At 35.0% G+C, this 16412-nt stretch overlaps 2 protein-coding genes across 4 annotated transcripts; one reads left to right on the top strand and one right to left on the bottom strand.

The window, feature by feature from the left end:
• Positions 1-788: 788 nt before the first annotated feature.
• On the bottom strand, positions 789-2995 carry LOC113714248 (UPF0496 protein At1g20180-like). The gene is made up of 2 exons (XM_072069696.1): positions 2571-2995; positions 789-2046 (listed from the first exon to the last, which is right to left on the bottom strand). Exons 1-2 carry the CDS (start codon positions 2605-2607, stop codon positions 989-991), a joined length of 1095 nt encoding a protein of 364 aa, XP_071925797.1. The 5' UTR covers positions 2608-2995; the 3' UTR covers positions 789-988.
• Positions 2996-8765: 5770 nt separating this feature from the next.
• LOC113714825 (G-box-binding factor 4-like) lies at positions 8766-15289 on the top strand. Of its 3 annotated transcripts, none has more exons than XR_003453785.2 (5): positions 8766-9850; positions 9965-10036; positions 10794-10990; positions 11815-11844; positions 14836-15289. XR_003453785.2 is itself a non-coding variant. In XM_027238926.2 (4 exons), the coding sequence occupies exons 1-4, from the start codon at positions 9122-9124 to the stop codon at positions 14914-14916; spliced, it is 912 nt and encodes a 303-aa protein (XP_027094727.1). In that variant the 5' UTR covers positions 8789-9121; the 3' UTR covers positions 14917-15289. The 3 variants fall into 3 exon arrangements, 1 of the variants encoding a protein (XP_027094727.1); XR_003453786.2 differs by having other exon boundaries at positions 8767-9850; positions 10778-10990; XM_027238926.2 differs by lacking the exon at positions 10794-10990 and having other exon boundaries at positions 8789-9850.
• The last annotated feature ends 1123 nt before the right edge of the window (positions 15290-16412 follow it).

The raw sequence follows: 16412 nt of genomic DNA, 5'->3' as shown, positions 1-16412 counted from the left end.
AGAGTAAAATGCTAGCAAATTTTGAGAAAACTAGCAAAGGAAATGGGTTTGTTTGGATAGTGATTTATTTGTAAAAATTTATTTGCTTATATCATCAACACATTTTTCGATTACCTTTTCTGTCTTACATACATCACATAAAAAAAAAAAGAAAAAGTGTTACAGTATATTTTTTAAAAAATTACCGTGTTATAGTATATTTTTTGAAAAATTATCCCAAACAATGAATATTCATAGGTGGGGGAATCACTTGAATAGGTATATAATTAGATGTGGAAGTACCAAAATGTCCGAATAACTTGTTTCACATTTGTAGACAAAATACTACGCGGGTGCTGGTCCTGCTGGATGGATAGATGCCTCATCTAGGGCTATGTGGTAATTGTCTATAATTATGCATTAAAACTCCAATCCTGCAATCAATCTTTATAAGCTAGTCTCTTTCAACAGCTAACCAAAAAATAAATGCATGCTATGGGACCTGCTTTTTAGTCTACACCTTCTTGCATTACATGAGGAGTGCAAGTAAATGGAGTTAGGTATCAACGTTGCCTTGCTCGAGTTCGACTTGAACATGATTAGTTTCCTACGTTATGCTTCATTAGTGCTATCTATAAAATTTTATCTGATGTAAATGCCAATTGCAAATTTTGTAAAATTTCAACATGTTATTGTAAATGTGGAATTATAACCGTGGAACAAACTTGATATTTTCAATCGCTTTTCTTTGTTGAATGCCATGAGCTTGTTTAGGTCAAAGAATATGCCTCTGAGTATGGCTCCTTAACTTGTGCAGGTACAAATATTGTTAAAAAAAAAATCAAAGAATATATAGCCATTATATCACTCCATAAATGAAACAAATAAGATATACTACTATCTACAATGGAATAAACCTGATATCCTATCTACAAATAGATTGCTATTTAATAAACAAGGAGTTGGTGGCTGGCAGCTTAGAAATGAAAAAGAATTGGTTTCTAAATTACTAGAATGAATTTTCCTGGCAAGACTTGGCAATTTCAGTGACAACCAAAACTCTAGCCCGATTAATTGTGACAAGGCACAAATACACATGTTCTTCAAGCTCCTCTACTTGTTTCCTGAACCCAAAATCCTTCTTCTTAAGCTCCTTCAGTATTTGCCAAGAATATTTATCTTCTCTTCTATCTAAAAAGAATTGTATCATTGCCTTGGTATGATCAATTTCATCATGGAGCCTGACCACAAGTCTACTCATTGTATCAAAATCTCTATTCAAAATGTACGTCCCTTTTGCTGCAACATCAAGTTGTTCTCCAACTTTTCTTAGAAATCCACACTTCACAGCACTAATTTTGAGAAGTTTTTTCCTCAGTGGCTGCAGTGGCATGGTAAAGAGAGCTGGTCCCATTGTCAATGCTACAACTGTGTGTGCTGCTGCTAGGACTAGTGCTGCAACTGCAACTACACCACAGGCTGTCGTGACACATGCTCCAGAAGCCTTGTTGAAGCATTTTATTAGCTTGATTTTTCGAGCAATTCTTTTTCGCTTTGCTTTCAAATGTTGTAGGACTGATGAATACTTGTCGTGGATTCGGATGAAATCTTGTTGATTCAGACCAGATAATGGATTGTTGAGCGAAATTAGTTCACGAAGCTCAGAAACGATAAATCCTAATTGCTCGGGGGAATAGTCATCGATCGTGTCGAGAACTTGTTTAACAAGCTGGTAATTGGATTGAAGTTGATTAATGCTTCTGAGAAGATGGCTGCAAATTTTTGAAGCCTCAGCACTAATATCAAAGTAATTGAAGAGAAGGGCTCTGAGATCAGATTTTCTTGAAAGAGATACTGCTGATTCCAGAATTGTTGCTATGGTTTCTTGCCCGGGTTCAAGAAGAGTATCTGAAAACCTCTGATTGCAGTAATTAAGAGAAGATGGCTGGTTAACTAGAGTCTGAGCTTTGCTGAAAAATTCTGTATACGATTTTGTTCTTAATGCTCCAAGGTACTCCTCGTTCACACTAAGATTTCTACATGATTCCCTTATCATCTCCTTCTTATCTGAGGAAAATCAATGAAAGGTTTGCACTAACGTTATACAAGATGATCAAGAAATAAGATGAAACCAATTGAACTAGATAGCAACTACTCATAGGATAAAGGCAGAAGTGTTTTGAGATTAGATTATTTAAGTTATCCAAACGCTAATATTCATGCATGGAGGTATATATTGTCATCACAAGGTAAGCATGAATTGTTGAACAATTCATTACATGGGATAGATAATCATGGAAAATATTGATTGATAATGTCGATTCTTTCAGTATATTCATCTGCAAATTTTGGAGAAGAAATTTGTTACCCAAAAAGCAAAAATAGCTAAGCTTCGTGCCAAGTTCTAAAACTGTTAACTTTTTCTAGACTAGACGATTACTTGACTCCATGAAGAAACGTTTTGTCAGGACAATAAAATCCTATGCACTGTAATATTCTCTTATCATGCAGCAAAACCCCAAAGAGGCAAAAAAACAAAATACAATAACAAGAACAACTAAAAATTGAGATTGAAGCTCATAGAGTCGAACCTTGATTGTTTTTTGATCTTCTGATACCGGCCCACATCTCGATTTCTTTATCTATAACTCGTGAGGTAGAGGGTTTAAGGCTGTCTTCCTCTGAAAAGAATTGAAACTGAAGAGTTTCTGGGTTCCAAATGAGAGTTTCTGGCAAACTGTAATAAATCCTGAAAAGAAAGAGTTAGGAAGGGAATGAAGGGATACAAATTAGCATCTGAACTTGATAATCTATCTGTTAGGCCAATGAACCTTTTAAAGCCAGTAGAATGACAGTTTTAAGCCTTGTGTTTCACGTTATCTTTCTTTTGTCATCCATCTAGTTTCATATTATGATCTCATCTATTTTGATCATGTTTCTCGGAGAAAGAGAGAGAGAGAGAGAGAGACTTCTCCAATAGGCTTGCAAAGATTAAGGCTATAATGGGATACGAGGTGGCTTCTATGAAAGACCTTAGTTTCGTAATTAATTGAGTATATATATAAACTCTCTTTAAAAAGTCATTACTTTTTATGGAATAGGGGATGATTATATTGCTTTTTTGGTATGGTTTGAGTGACCGACCAAATCTTTAATACAACGAACCTGTATAGCATAACCGAAGGCTTTAAATTTTATATAATTGTACATTTGAAGGCTTCATCTGTCCCTCACCAATCCAGTCTCCAAAGAAAAATTCTAAGGAAAAACATGAAAGGCAAAAAAAAATGTATATTAGGAACACATTATGAAAATTAAATCAAAACAGGAGTAAGGGAAGTCACAATAGGAGTTTTTATACAGAAATGTACGGTAGCAATTTGATGTATGTGAGATAAAAAAGATGATCAGAAAATGTTTCATGAAATATATATAAAAAATTTTCTGCGAAAAATCACAATCCAAACAATATAAACGGGATATTGACTAATATTCACTTTATGAACACTAATTCTGCTAACACTAGATTTGTATGCAAATTTTGAAAGGTTGTTGAGAAAAATTATCGTTAACTTCAATATGTTCTACCCAAGATTCTTTTAGAGATGTCATGCTCAATAGCTCATTCATATTGACAGACATGTTTTCATGTGTATGCTCATAATTTCAAGCTTGAAGGTTGTTTTATTTTTTGGACCTAATTTTATGTGCCGAATCTTGATGTTTAATACTTGTATTTCAGGTCTTTTTTCAGACATTGCACTGATTTTAATACTTTACATTATTGACGTCAACAGTAATTAAAAAAAAAAAAAGAATATCAATAGTATAGTAATAATAATAAGAGTTAAACAAATAAAGCTTAAAAAAAAAATCACAACTGTTGGTAACTTGTTATCCCTGATCTCCAGCATTCTCGCCCGCTTAACTTCTTGGAAATCCTTATCAAAACAAGAAGAAGCTTTTCTTGAGTCTTAACTAGTACACCCCATCCATCCCATTTTTATGAGAAATTAAGAATCAACTTATGGTGTATTAATAGAAAAATATTCATTGTATCTAAAATTAAAAGGGCTAGGCTTTAAGATAAAGTAGTCTTCCAGATATTAAGGCATTCTACAATTAGAAATATGTATTTGTATTTGATGCCCTACATCATGAACTAATTAAGAAATGGTGAATAGGAAGTAATCTATCTCTTATTGGTGAAATCAGTCCATTTTAAGGAAATAAAGGTCGATTTTGGAAAACCCGGCCGGTTGTGAAATTTTGGGATTAAGGTAATGCAATTACAAATTACAGACAACCCAAGTAATCCATCTTTAGATTAGGCTTTTCTTGTTTATATATATAGAGTCATTACTTGAGTAATCATGTCCCACTATTTTTTTTATTAGAAAAACAAATTAAGATTCATTTCCTAAATTTAATTACATTTTAGTACAACATCATTTGGGGCACACAAAGTAACACCAATCCTTCTCGGTTTTAACAAAAAAAATTATGCTAATATGCAAGTTTTTAATTAGACTTCCTAATCAACTCAGATACACAATATATTTACCAATTTCAACTAACATGGTATATGTTATTAGAACGTCGCTATTTTTGGGATGTGATATATATATATATATATATATATATTAAAAGGAAAATATAATTACTAGTAATAGTTTTCAAAGAGAATGAATTAAGCATATATTAGGTTGAGAATTGTTTGCAAGACAAAAATATGATCAAATATAGCATCATTTTTTTTTCTTCTTTACCTTACTAATTTCCCCCTATCTATCCATTTTTGTCAAAGAAAAGAATTAGATAAATACGAAAGTTTTTACTTTTAAGCTATCGATAATCAAATCATTAGTGGGGAAAAGAGTAACAAATGCAGCGGCCCCATGAAATCAGGGCAAGGGGCTGGATATGCTAATGGCGGCGGTTAAGAGCTTGAGCAAGGCATTTCGGAGAAACCACATGTTAAAGCAAATCCAGGAATCAATTTCGGTTCAACAAATTCCACGTTTTTAGCTTTTATAGAATCTGCAAAATCTGGCAAACTTCGGCCGCAATATTTGCATGCATGTATATACATAGATGAGGGCATGGCCAGCCACATATGTGTAACCTGATTCTACGTAAAGAAATAAAGAGTACGTCAAAATAAACGTGAAGTATTAATATGTGGACAAAAGACATTAAAGACGAAATAGTATTAGTCCTCTAAGCAACCTACTTGAATTCATTCAAGCCACCAAACACACTATCTCTATAGTAGCGGTCATCTGATCACAGAGTTGTATATACTTGGAGGGCTCAATTTGTGATGAGTTTTATGCACATCTCATTGAGCGTATGTACGTGTGTGTGTTTGTGTGTGTGTATACATACATATATATATATATAGAGGGATAATTTTCTCTGAGGTTTTTGATAATTTTATTGAGCTCCCCTGAGGTTTGAAAAATTACACTTACCTCCCTTGATTTAATAGTTTTAGTAACAAAATCTTAAAATAATATTGAATTGGTCAATTTTTTAAATGAATACCCAAAAATACTCTTGTGAAATTAGTTTTAATTTATTTTCCTATGCAATTATAAGATTATCTAGTATAATTACAAGGAAAAGGTGCCAAAATTTTCATGTCCATACCTACTATTTGATAAACAACTATAATAATAATTTTATCACTATGATAGGATACTTTTGATAGTACTTTATTATGGATTTAGATTTATAAGATAGAAAAGAAAATATTGAAATAATTCATTTAGAGTTTATGAATTTTTCGGGTAGTGGGATTATTATAATTTGGTAATGATTTTGGGCCATTTCTTTTTGATTTATTGTTAATTTTAGTACCAAAAAATAAAAATCAAAGATTAGCAAAAGCATTGGATTATATATAAAATTAACTCATCAAAAAATCACTAGTTCGACATTTGGTTACAATAAAAACTAGAAGTAATAGTGGTAGTTCTACAGTTTTATTGGCGAAAAATTTTAAAAAAAAAGGAATAAGAAGGAAAAAGAATAAAAATTAATTTTAAAACTCATTCAAAGTATAAGCATACAAAATAAGGGGATTTCATTGAAATATTTAAGGGTAAAATTGTCATTTTAAATGACAAGGGAGGTATGTGTAATTTTTCAAATCTCAAGGGAGCTCAATGAAATTGTCAGGAAACTCAGGGGAGGTTTCTAAAATTATCCCATGTGTGTGTGTGTGTGTGTGTGTGTGTGTTCACAAGCATAATTCATACTATAAGTTCTTGAACATAATCAATGTGCTAACTATGCTAATGTCATCTTAGTAGGCTTGACAAAAATGTAACTAATTCATTTGTATAGCATGTGGTTAAGATTAAGCTAACCATTAATACAGTACTAGTACCCGTTTCTTTTTGACAAATAAAAGATCAAGGCATCAAGCTTCACTTGTCGTGTTAGATAGCCACTCTTGTAGTGTACTGCATACCATACGCAGAGAAATTTTTTAGGGAAAATACAAGAGCTCAATCAAGCTTTAGCATGGAAAATACTTGAAATTGATTTGAAGTGTACAAAGAGAACCAAAGACCAAAACAGATAAGAGCCAAACTAATTATCTCAAGCTAAGCAAATCGAGATTAATTCATCAAGAATTATAAAAACTTGCCTCTTTCCTGTCCTACTAGAAAAATTAAGCAAAGCTTAATTGCTATTCACTACATATATAAGATATGTCAAAATCGTTCATAGGTTCAATTAAAGCCTTAATAACTAAAATCGTTGTTTAAAATCAATAAATAATTAAACTCTTTTTTTTTTGCTTAATTAAAACACTCTTTTTAAAAAATGTGACAAGCAACCAACTGTGTACATTGGAATCAATACATGCAGACTATAGGTAACAAATTTTGTAACTACAAACCTACAAATAATAGGACAAAATAGAATAATATGCATGTTAGAAAGGATATGACATTATCTTTTATGCGAGAAATAGATTGAGTAGTACTAAAAGAGAGAGTTGTCAAGTTTTAGCTGCTAATCTAAATTTTGTCTTAGAACAACCCCTGAACAATTAAAAATATGGATAATTTCAGAAACCTCCCTGAGGTTTCTGATAGTCTCACTCACCTTCCCTGAACTTTGCAAAATATCAGATACCTCCCCTGAACTTATAGTTGGAGTAACAAGATCAGCCCATGTCAGAAAAATGAGCATTAAAAAAATATTTTGAGGAGTGAGATGATATTTGTGTTCCACATATGCCCTTTTTTGCTTATCCACAACTCGAGCTAAAGCAAAAGCCAAAAAAAGAAGTAATAAGTTGAACCAGATAGAGACAAATGCAAATGGCTTCTTCAAGCAATGTTATCATGCTATTTATATTTTTTTTTTGTTTTAGCTATTAGACATTTATTTAGCTAATATGATCATTCAATTAATTGAAACATACTTCTGGTGATATAAAAAAATGTATAGTTTTATAATTTGAGTGATTAAAAGTATAAATTTTTACTAGTTAAGTCACAAAAAAAATTTCACTATTTGGTTAATTGAGTGAATGGCAATTGCAGTTAAATAAATAGTGTAACGATCAAATAACCAAATTCTCAATAGTTTAATAACTCTTTTTGCGATTTTCTCTGTGGAAAATGAAATGAAGTAGCAAGATACTTCATTTCATTTAGTGCTAGATACTTTAGTTGAGATTTTTTTAAAAAAAAAATTAATTCACACTGTAGTTAGTCAAATTTATTCAACAAGCTTCGTTTGAAAACCAGAACTTAGGTAGATCCGATTTTCAAAAAATTCAATAACCCAAATTGTGTCGCATCACTTTATGAGATGATGTAATATACAATTTACGTCATTGAATTTTTGAAAACCAAATTTACCCAAATATAAGTAATGAGTTACACTAGATAATTGTCTTACAAAAAAAAAACATGAAATACATGACTTTAGAGAAAGGTAACACTAGTGCTAAACTCTTCATTGGTGATTGTACTGCGAATAAAAAGTGTAAAGTGGAATAGAAGGTATATCATAAGTTATATCAAAAGTTATATCTCTATTACTCATTTAACTAATTCTGTCAAAATAGCTTCAAAATATATCATAAGTTATGAGGGTATATCTATCAATTTATCATCAATGATATCACAAATAGGGCCCAATAATCTGACAAGGGAAATATCTGATATGTTGCAAAGTTCAGGGGAGGTGAGTGAGACTGTCAGAAACCGTAGGGGAGGTTTCTGAAATTATCCCTCAACTATTCTAAGTGCAGCCAGAATCAAAGAACATTGGTATCAAACCACTTAATATAACTATTGTGACCAGAATTGGAAGGGTTAAGAAGAAGAAAACACTTCATTGTACCATCACTGGATTCATTATTTTTGCAATATTAAATAATGAAGTGTATTTTTCATCTTCACCCTTTTGATTCTGGTCCCAATGATTATATTAAGTATTTGGGCAAAAACACCTTTTAATTTCGGTTGCACTTACCACTTTTACCTCTCATTTTGTTGACTCTAAAGAGTAAATTTGACCCAAAAAAAAAAAAAAAACCTCAGACGTGACACTATTTTATTAAGGAGCTTATTTGTGATAATATGTTATTGAGGGACTAAAATGGTGCAATGACAATAGTTTAGAGACTGGTACGACTAGTTTTGTCTAACTAATACGCAAGAGGATGAGATTGGAACCGAAATTTGAAAGTCGAACCGGATTGCTCGGATGGTATCATACAACATGATGGGGTACAAATGAAGGCATGGTTCAGGAGGTAAACTAACTTTTAACTTTTATTTAACGACCGCTTGACCAGAAGGAGAAATCCTGAGTCATTTCCCGGCAACAAAAAAAAGTACAGACAACAACAAATAATCAATCATCAGCCGGTCTATCTAACCAATAATCAAAGTTTCCCAAAACCCTAGAAAAACACACACTCACGCACCTAAAACCATACGAATTCACACATCAACTCTCTCTCTCTCTCTCTCTCTCTCACACACACACTTACTAACTGGCACTCATAATCACTCACGTGATCGCCCTCCCATCTCCGTACTATTATGTCCTACTACTATTCCTCCGATCGAAGAAACCCTAGAAATTCGTGACTCCGTTGACAGAAATGGCGACGTCGAAGCTCATGGCTTCTTCAACTTCGGCAGCGACTTCATCTCATAACTCCGAACTCCGTCGGAATTCGCTTTCCAAATCTGATTTCCATAATTTCCGCAATCATCATCATTATCATCAAAACTCTCCAAATGCTGCGGCAGCTGTTTCTGCGAGCACGACGACGACTGAGAGTACTTTGTTGAATGCGGAAATTACGCTTTTGGATGCTTCCGGAGCGATCACGCCCATCTCGCCGGCGCCGGTGAGGAAGAAGACGGTGGATGATGTGTGGAGAGAGATTGTGGCGGGGAAGACGGCAGCGAGCGAGCCGGCGAGGAGAGTGGAGCCTAAGGAGGAGGCAATGGATGAGATGATGACATTGGAGGATTTTTTGGTAAAGGCTGGAGCAGTGGAGGAATCGGCTGTTGCTGCGGCGGCAGGAGTGGAGGGGGAGGTGAAGGTGGAGGCTGCTGCGGTCGCGGGAACGAGTGGGGGAATGTTTGCTTTTGATAGTCCGTATATGTCGAGGCAGGGGAGTGTGGAAAGTGGGGGAGGGCTGGGGTATGCAAGTGCAGGAGGTTTGGAGACGATGGGGAGTGGAGGACTAGGAGGAGGAGGAGGGAGAGGGAAGAGGAGAGCGTCGAGTTTATTGGAGCCAATGGATAAAGCAGCGCAGCAGAGGCAGAGGAGGATGATTAAGAATAGGGAGTCGGCTGCCAGGTCTAGGGAGCGAAAACAGGTGATTTTTTTTTTTTTTTTAAAACAAAGATGAATACTTTTCTCATTGTTGAGAATTTCGGGAATTTTTTTTAGCGCTTATACTGTTACCAATGATGATTTTTGGTTGCTGCAGGCGTACCAAGTTGAATTGGAGGCCATGGCAGTGAGACTGGAAGAAGAGAATGAGCAGCTCTTGAAAGAAAAGGTAATGCAATGCTATTACCGTCGCATTTCGCTTGGCTTTGGCAAAGTGTTTTGTTTTCCAGTTTGAAGCTTTGATGACAAAATGTAATTTTGGGTTTATTCTTGACACCAAGATCAATGCATAGAGTTGAAAGGATAATAGGGTTGAATTTTTTCTAAAAACAGAGGGTGCTTATTGAAAGTGGATAAATCAGTCATGATTGTGTGTTTAGAATTTTGCATGGACTCTACAAGGGTACATTTTTAGAAAGTCAAGTCCAGCAATTTATCTCATTTAATGATAGAAGCAACTGCTGTTGTAGTAATTATGTGTTTAAAGATGTATAGTGGGAGTTAAAAGTTGTTTTAAAGAGTCGACTCTGAAGATGTTGGTGATTTTTACTTGTCACTGGTAAGCACAAGGAGTATGGAATGGACTGATCACTTCGAGAATGTGATAACTTTATTGGTCGTTAAGGTGTCTAGTTGGTCATCTATGCAATTCATTGATGTCCTATAATTTGTCTTCCTGAAACAGACAACCTTAATAATCAATGTTAGGTATCATTGTCGAAAATTCCTTCCCATTGTAGTATATATTACCTGTTGCAGTGAATTTGACTAGATATCTCAGGACTCCTATTGGTGTCATACAACACAGCCATGGCAGCCTACAACGTTGCCGTTTTGCATCTTACTTCTCTTGACGTCATTTTGTAACAAATTCACATTACTCTTCTTAGACTTTTATTCATGACGTCAGAATGTGGTGGCCATAGGTTCAGTGTCCATCTTTTAACACATTAGACTGTGGCGGAGGCTCCTGATCCAGTGGGACACTCGCTGTAACTTTCCTGTTTCTGTCCTTTAGGAAAGGGAATTAGAAATTATTAGTTATAACAATCCTATGTAGAGCTTACATTGCCCTCGTGGAAGCACACTGTTGGGAGATGCAGAATTGCAGATTTCAACAAAGGTACTGCATAGGAACATGCTAAGTTCATGTTATATGAGATATTTCTCCAATATTATGTACTTTTACTCTCCATTTCCATCTTTTTCCAAATTTCAATTATCTACAGTTTTGAATGATCTGTGTACCATAAAAGAGTTTTAGAGTTGAGTCTCAAAATTTCCCTTTTTTTTTAATTTGTATGTTTTACTTATATTTTCTGTGGGGAGGAGTGGGTGGGTGCTTAATTATTTAAAACTTCTTCACTCATTAGTGGTGTTCACATTGATAGTATGGTTGCTTTTTGAGCAATCGAAATGATTTCTTTTGTATTTAAAAAAAAAATATGTTTTCTCACAGGAAAATGGATGTTTTTTTTGAATTAATCAATGTTTGTTGGTAATTATTATTATTTTTTTATTTACCTTGTGAATCTTTTTTATTATTCTAAATCGAACATGCTTGTGAACTTGGCACTGTTTACCCTTTTTTAACTGAAGAAGACCATTTTTCTTTGGATAAAGAAACTATGAGATTTAATTATTTGCATGCCATTGGTTAATTCTTAGTGTGAGTACTTAATTATTTATCAACTGGTCAAAGGACTTCTTTGCTTTCATCTGTTAGACATTGGTTTGAAACTGATTAAGAACTTGGTGATCTAATTTCTCTTTCATACACCTCTCTCTCCTCCTCTCCCTCTCTCTCTCTCTCGTTTTCTATATTTGTACTTCTTTATCTCTGTATGCATTCCATGGGTGTAGAGCATAAAAAATCTTCTCCTTAGAAGTCTGCTGTATCAATTTTTAAAATGACTAAATGATTTATCTGAAAATTTCAATTTGCAGGCTGAGAGAACAAAGGAAAGATGCAAGCTGGTATGAATCTTATCTCTTATATCCATTTTTTTTTATTTTGCTACAGAATATTGTTATGAAGCTATCATGCTAGAGTTGAATAAACTGTTTCACTGAGGTAGAATGGATCCGAATTGAGTTCATCTTCTTGTTGAATGCTTTTACTGCAAAACAAACTTTTCACCTCATTTGCCACTTAAGTTTCTAGAGATCCCAGTCTTTGATCTTTTAATACTTGAGAGGCAACTGGACTTTACCGGCCTCATACATCTTCAAATAATCTGCTTAATTTTGTGGTAGGTAGTTATGAAGAGATCTCCTGTAAATATCTTACTCCTAGGCTAGAGTACTCAGAGGCTGCAATCACAGACTGATGGTGGATAAAGAGTCAATAACTTTGTAAACCATTTTTGAGAGTTAGGAGGTTGATTAATCATTCCCTGATAGGAAATGTGTATGTGTCTCCCCCTTCCGGATGGTGTAAAAGCAAGGCTGAATTGTAGTTTTGACATGGTGGGAAAATGATGGAAGAACACTAATATTGGTGTTCAATAGGATCTGTAGATGCAGACTTTGAGGGCTAAAGTCTGTTTAGCCTGTTTTACTTCAAAGCTTGTCTTGGATTTGGATATCGATTGTGTCACTTCATTTTACTTTTCACGAGTAACCTATTCAGTTCTTGACCATATATAAATGTTAAGGGGGATGTCCTCTTTCTGTAATGTTTATTATTCTTGGGACCTTTTTTGGGTTTTCCTTTTTGGGAAGGGGGGGGTGGAGATGGGAGCAAAGCATTGAATGTTATAGGTTTTTTCTTCTTCTTTACAAAAATGGTAAGCACCCATGGCTGGACCAACCTAGCTGAGCTGCTGGGAAGCAGCTCATTGCTTGACTTGGGTTATTCTGCAGTGCTCGATTTATTTGACGTTGGAGCTTGAGCCATTAGAGCAGGGTCTACTACCTTAACTGTCTCTGTTCCTGTATATGCTGAATATATGTGAAATACCTATTATTTACAATTTAACTTAGGCACGAAAAAAAAAAAGTTACCTTAAGCACTTGTGGCAAGGGGGGTAAGACCTTCAACGCTATCTTAAACCACTTCAGCTTCGCACTCCCTCTTTTTGATCTGTCTTTTACCCTCCACCCCACTTCTTTCGCTTATCCCATGTCTTCTCTCCCTTAATTTTTTAATATCTGCTGGCAGTTTGTAATATCTGCTGGCAACCTCCCTCGCTATAGTAATTACTCATGGTTTGCAAAAAGTTGACCAGTGGGGTCGACTCACACAACCACCTCGCTGTTTTCTCTATCATGATTTTCAAGGAGTAGAAGATAAGAAGCCATTAGTGTACCATCAATGTCACAACCTTCCGGCCATATCTTGAGTTTATCTTCCTTTGCTCTTCTTTTTTTTTTTTTTCCTCCTAATGATAAATCTTGTGAATGGCTCTGCTAACCAAGATGTGGGGAACCTGTACTATTCTTTTTACAGTGGTATCTGGTCAAAAGTCTGTAATTGGATAGTCATCAGGTAATCGAGTATGTGGAATTTTGTTTAATATTTCTGCATTTGTTCAGTGAAATTGAAGGTAGGTTGAAAGTCTGGAATACTTATTGCGTTCGAACTTAAGCAGACTCAACAAAATGGATCAAGTCGGTCAAATTTGGAAATCTATTTTTGAAAGCCAAATAGAGTTTCAGCCCAACTTGATTGCATCTGTCTAACTGATACATCGAGGATAAGAACATGCCTTTGCTGGACGCGTCACACATTTGACATTCTTGGACATGTGCAACACTTTTTTGACCGTGTAAAAGATTGAGGTGAAAAAAAATAAAGAAAACAATAAACACTTCTTGACCAAATATCTTAAGCATTATTGAGATGTAGCAAGCGACTCTATCTTTTAACATAGATTAACATGAGCTACAAACATGTAAAGTAGTATAGAATATATCATTTACAGCGATTGGTGATAAAGAGTTGTGAAGATGTCTTTAATATTTTGACATAATCAGAGAAACTTGCCTATAAATTGTATGAATCAGGCTTTGACCATGAAAAATGTGAGGCTAAAAGATACAGAAAATGCTATTATCCCTTTGACCATAAGTATTTCTAGAAGTCACAAGTTTTGGTTATTCAAATATTATACACACCTAGAATATATAGATACAATTGGAAATTAGCATTAATCGTGTACATACTCGTAGAAGATTTTATTCGATGTCTGCATATAATTTCTTTGGTTTCAGGATAATTATTTCTTGGTTTTGTCTATGTCATGTTGTGTTCATATGCTGTACTGTGTCCATGCTTCTTAGTCCACATTTGATAAAATAATACTCTTCTTCCCACATCATGAACATTTTTGAGTTTTTTTTTTTTTTTTAGCATATGAATACAAGATGACTGGCCCATTTAGAGTAGATTGATAAGGATGCTTGCACCGTAGTGAACAAATAGGCTGGGTCAACCAGAATCTACATTGAAACAAGCAGTGTTAGAATTATTCTTATATAATAACTCTTGTTGGGCATTTAAGGCTGTTAGGAGGTTCCTTAAGCTATCCTGTTCCATGATGGACTGAGATAGATGAATAGGTTGATGGATTGAGGACAAATGCAGCGGAAATAGGTGGTCCTTGTTGTGTTCCTCTGGTTTTTACTTCATTCCAAATGCAAGATTTGTTACCTGCTATGTGTGAAGGGGGAAAAGAATAAGCTTTTGTCAACAATACATATATAGAGTAGTAGGACTTGAAAAATTGCTCTAAGATCCTTTGATGAATACCCACATGGAAGAATAACGTAATGAACATGATCTCTGAAGGATGACATGCTTGCTGAGTTTTTTAGTTGATAACTAATTTAATTTCACCATGGAAATGAACTCACTGCTAAGTGCTTTATTTATCCCTAAGATTAACGAGTAGATCAGCCAAGGCTAGAATGGTATATGGCAAGAAAATCTTCAGATACTGACTGGGTAATTTATTTTTGATACAGCTAAAGGAGAAAGTGATCCCTGTTGTGGAGAAGCGAAGACCAGCACGCATTCTGCGGAGAGTTCGGTCTATGGAATGGTGACTTTCTGTTATGCACTTGATGTGAAAAGGAAATTGAACGTATCTTAGCATTGGTTGCAAGATCCAGTTGTGGTCATTGATTGTGGATAAGTATTCTTAGTTGAGCTTCAGTCCAGTGGAAGGGTTACTGGTTAATCTTGAGTGTTTTCTCTAGCCCTTTGAGAGATTAAGTGATTCTTGCTGTAAATTGAAATGGCTTATACTCTAATGGGTTCCAATCTCTTACCTAATCTAGGATCTGTAATAGATAGTTGGAATGGCAAACGTCAACAGAGACAGGTTCGTTCGTTCTATGTACTTAGTTACGCAATGCAAAGCTGTAGTTCCCCAAGTTGCTAATGTCAAGGGAAATATATAAAATTATTATGTCCTAATGAAGTTTGTCATTGAAACGTTCGGTTACACTTTTAATCAAGTAGATAGATTATTTTAAGTTGTACGGACTTTCTTCCTTTGGCATGCCAGAACTCGAAGGGAATTGTTACTTTTTAACCAGAAAATGCATTCAATTTGCACTGTTGACATGCTAAGATTTAGTGTTAGGCGCTCACAATCTGAAGCATCTGGGGAAATAAATGCACGGCGCAGCCCGTAAAGGCATCTCTGTTGCCTCTGATCCGTGTACGCATGTCCCTTCGATCTGAGGACTAAAAGCAGGAGGATATCACTTCTTCTGTAAAATTCCATTTGCACCAAGAAAAGTTTCTGTTCCTGGGTCCCCAAGGAAAGCGATTGTTCTTGATTGTTTCTTGCTGACCAGTGCATGAGTTGCTCTACTCGATTGAGGTTTGAAATTATGAGCTGGGAATCATCAATATAGCAAGTGGAGATGTTGGTTGGATCCATTTCAGACCGAAATTGATACCATGTATGTGTAATTTTTCTTCATGTGAACTATGTGTCTTCTATCTATATTTGCTGCCAATTCATGAAAGCTGGCCGGAAGAATTCGAGGATGGAAACGACAACTTATAAGCTGCTGTGGTGATATTTGACAAATGCTAGCTTGATACAACTTCCTAAAACGGTGGCCTTGTCTTTCCTTCATGCTCGTTTGTGTACAACCTCTTGGCTACCGTAGGTAACAGTTGACAAATGCCTGCTTGATACAACTTCCCAGAATTATGACCTTGTCTTTCTTTCATGCTTGTTTGTGTATAACCCTACATTATTCGCATACTGAAATGTGGTCACTTTCTCTCCAGCCAATTATGTGGGTTCTTCGTGTTACATTTAACTTTCTCTTCTCTTAAGGGTCTGAATATCTTTGCATTGATTTGAACTCTGCTGTATTTACTACTAATTTGTTAGCTTACTGAGCTTCCTCAAAGTACGAAGCCTTTCCGATGATAATCTATCCGTTTTTCATTAGTTAATGAGAAATTGTAAACCGAGCCCTGTAGAAATGGACATTTCGAAGTCCTCTCCTCGCTCCTCTGGCCACAATTTTTGTCCTCTAGTCCTTGTCTTGGTTTATAAAGGGGAAATTTCTATTCT

Source organism: Coffea arabica, chromosome 10c, assembly GCF_036785885.1.
Source record: "Coffea arabica cultivar ET-39 chromosome 10c, Coffea Arabica ET-39 HiFi, whole genome shotgun sequence".
In the NCBI taxonomy this organism is placed as follows: domain Eukaryota; kingdom Viridiplantae; phylum Streptophyta; class Magnoliopsida; order Gentianales; family Rubiaceae; genus Coffea; species Coffea arabica.
The sequence above is the reverse complement of the archived record's forward strand: the minus strand, read 5'-3'. Positions and strand labels throughout refer to the sequence as shown.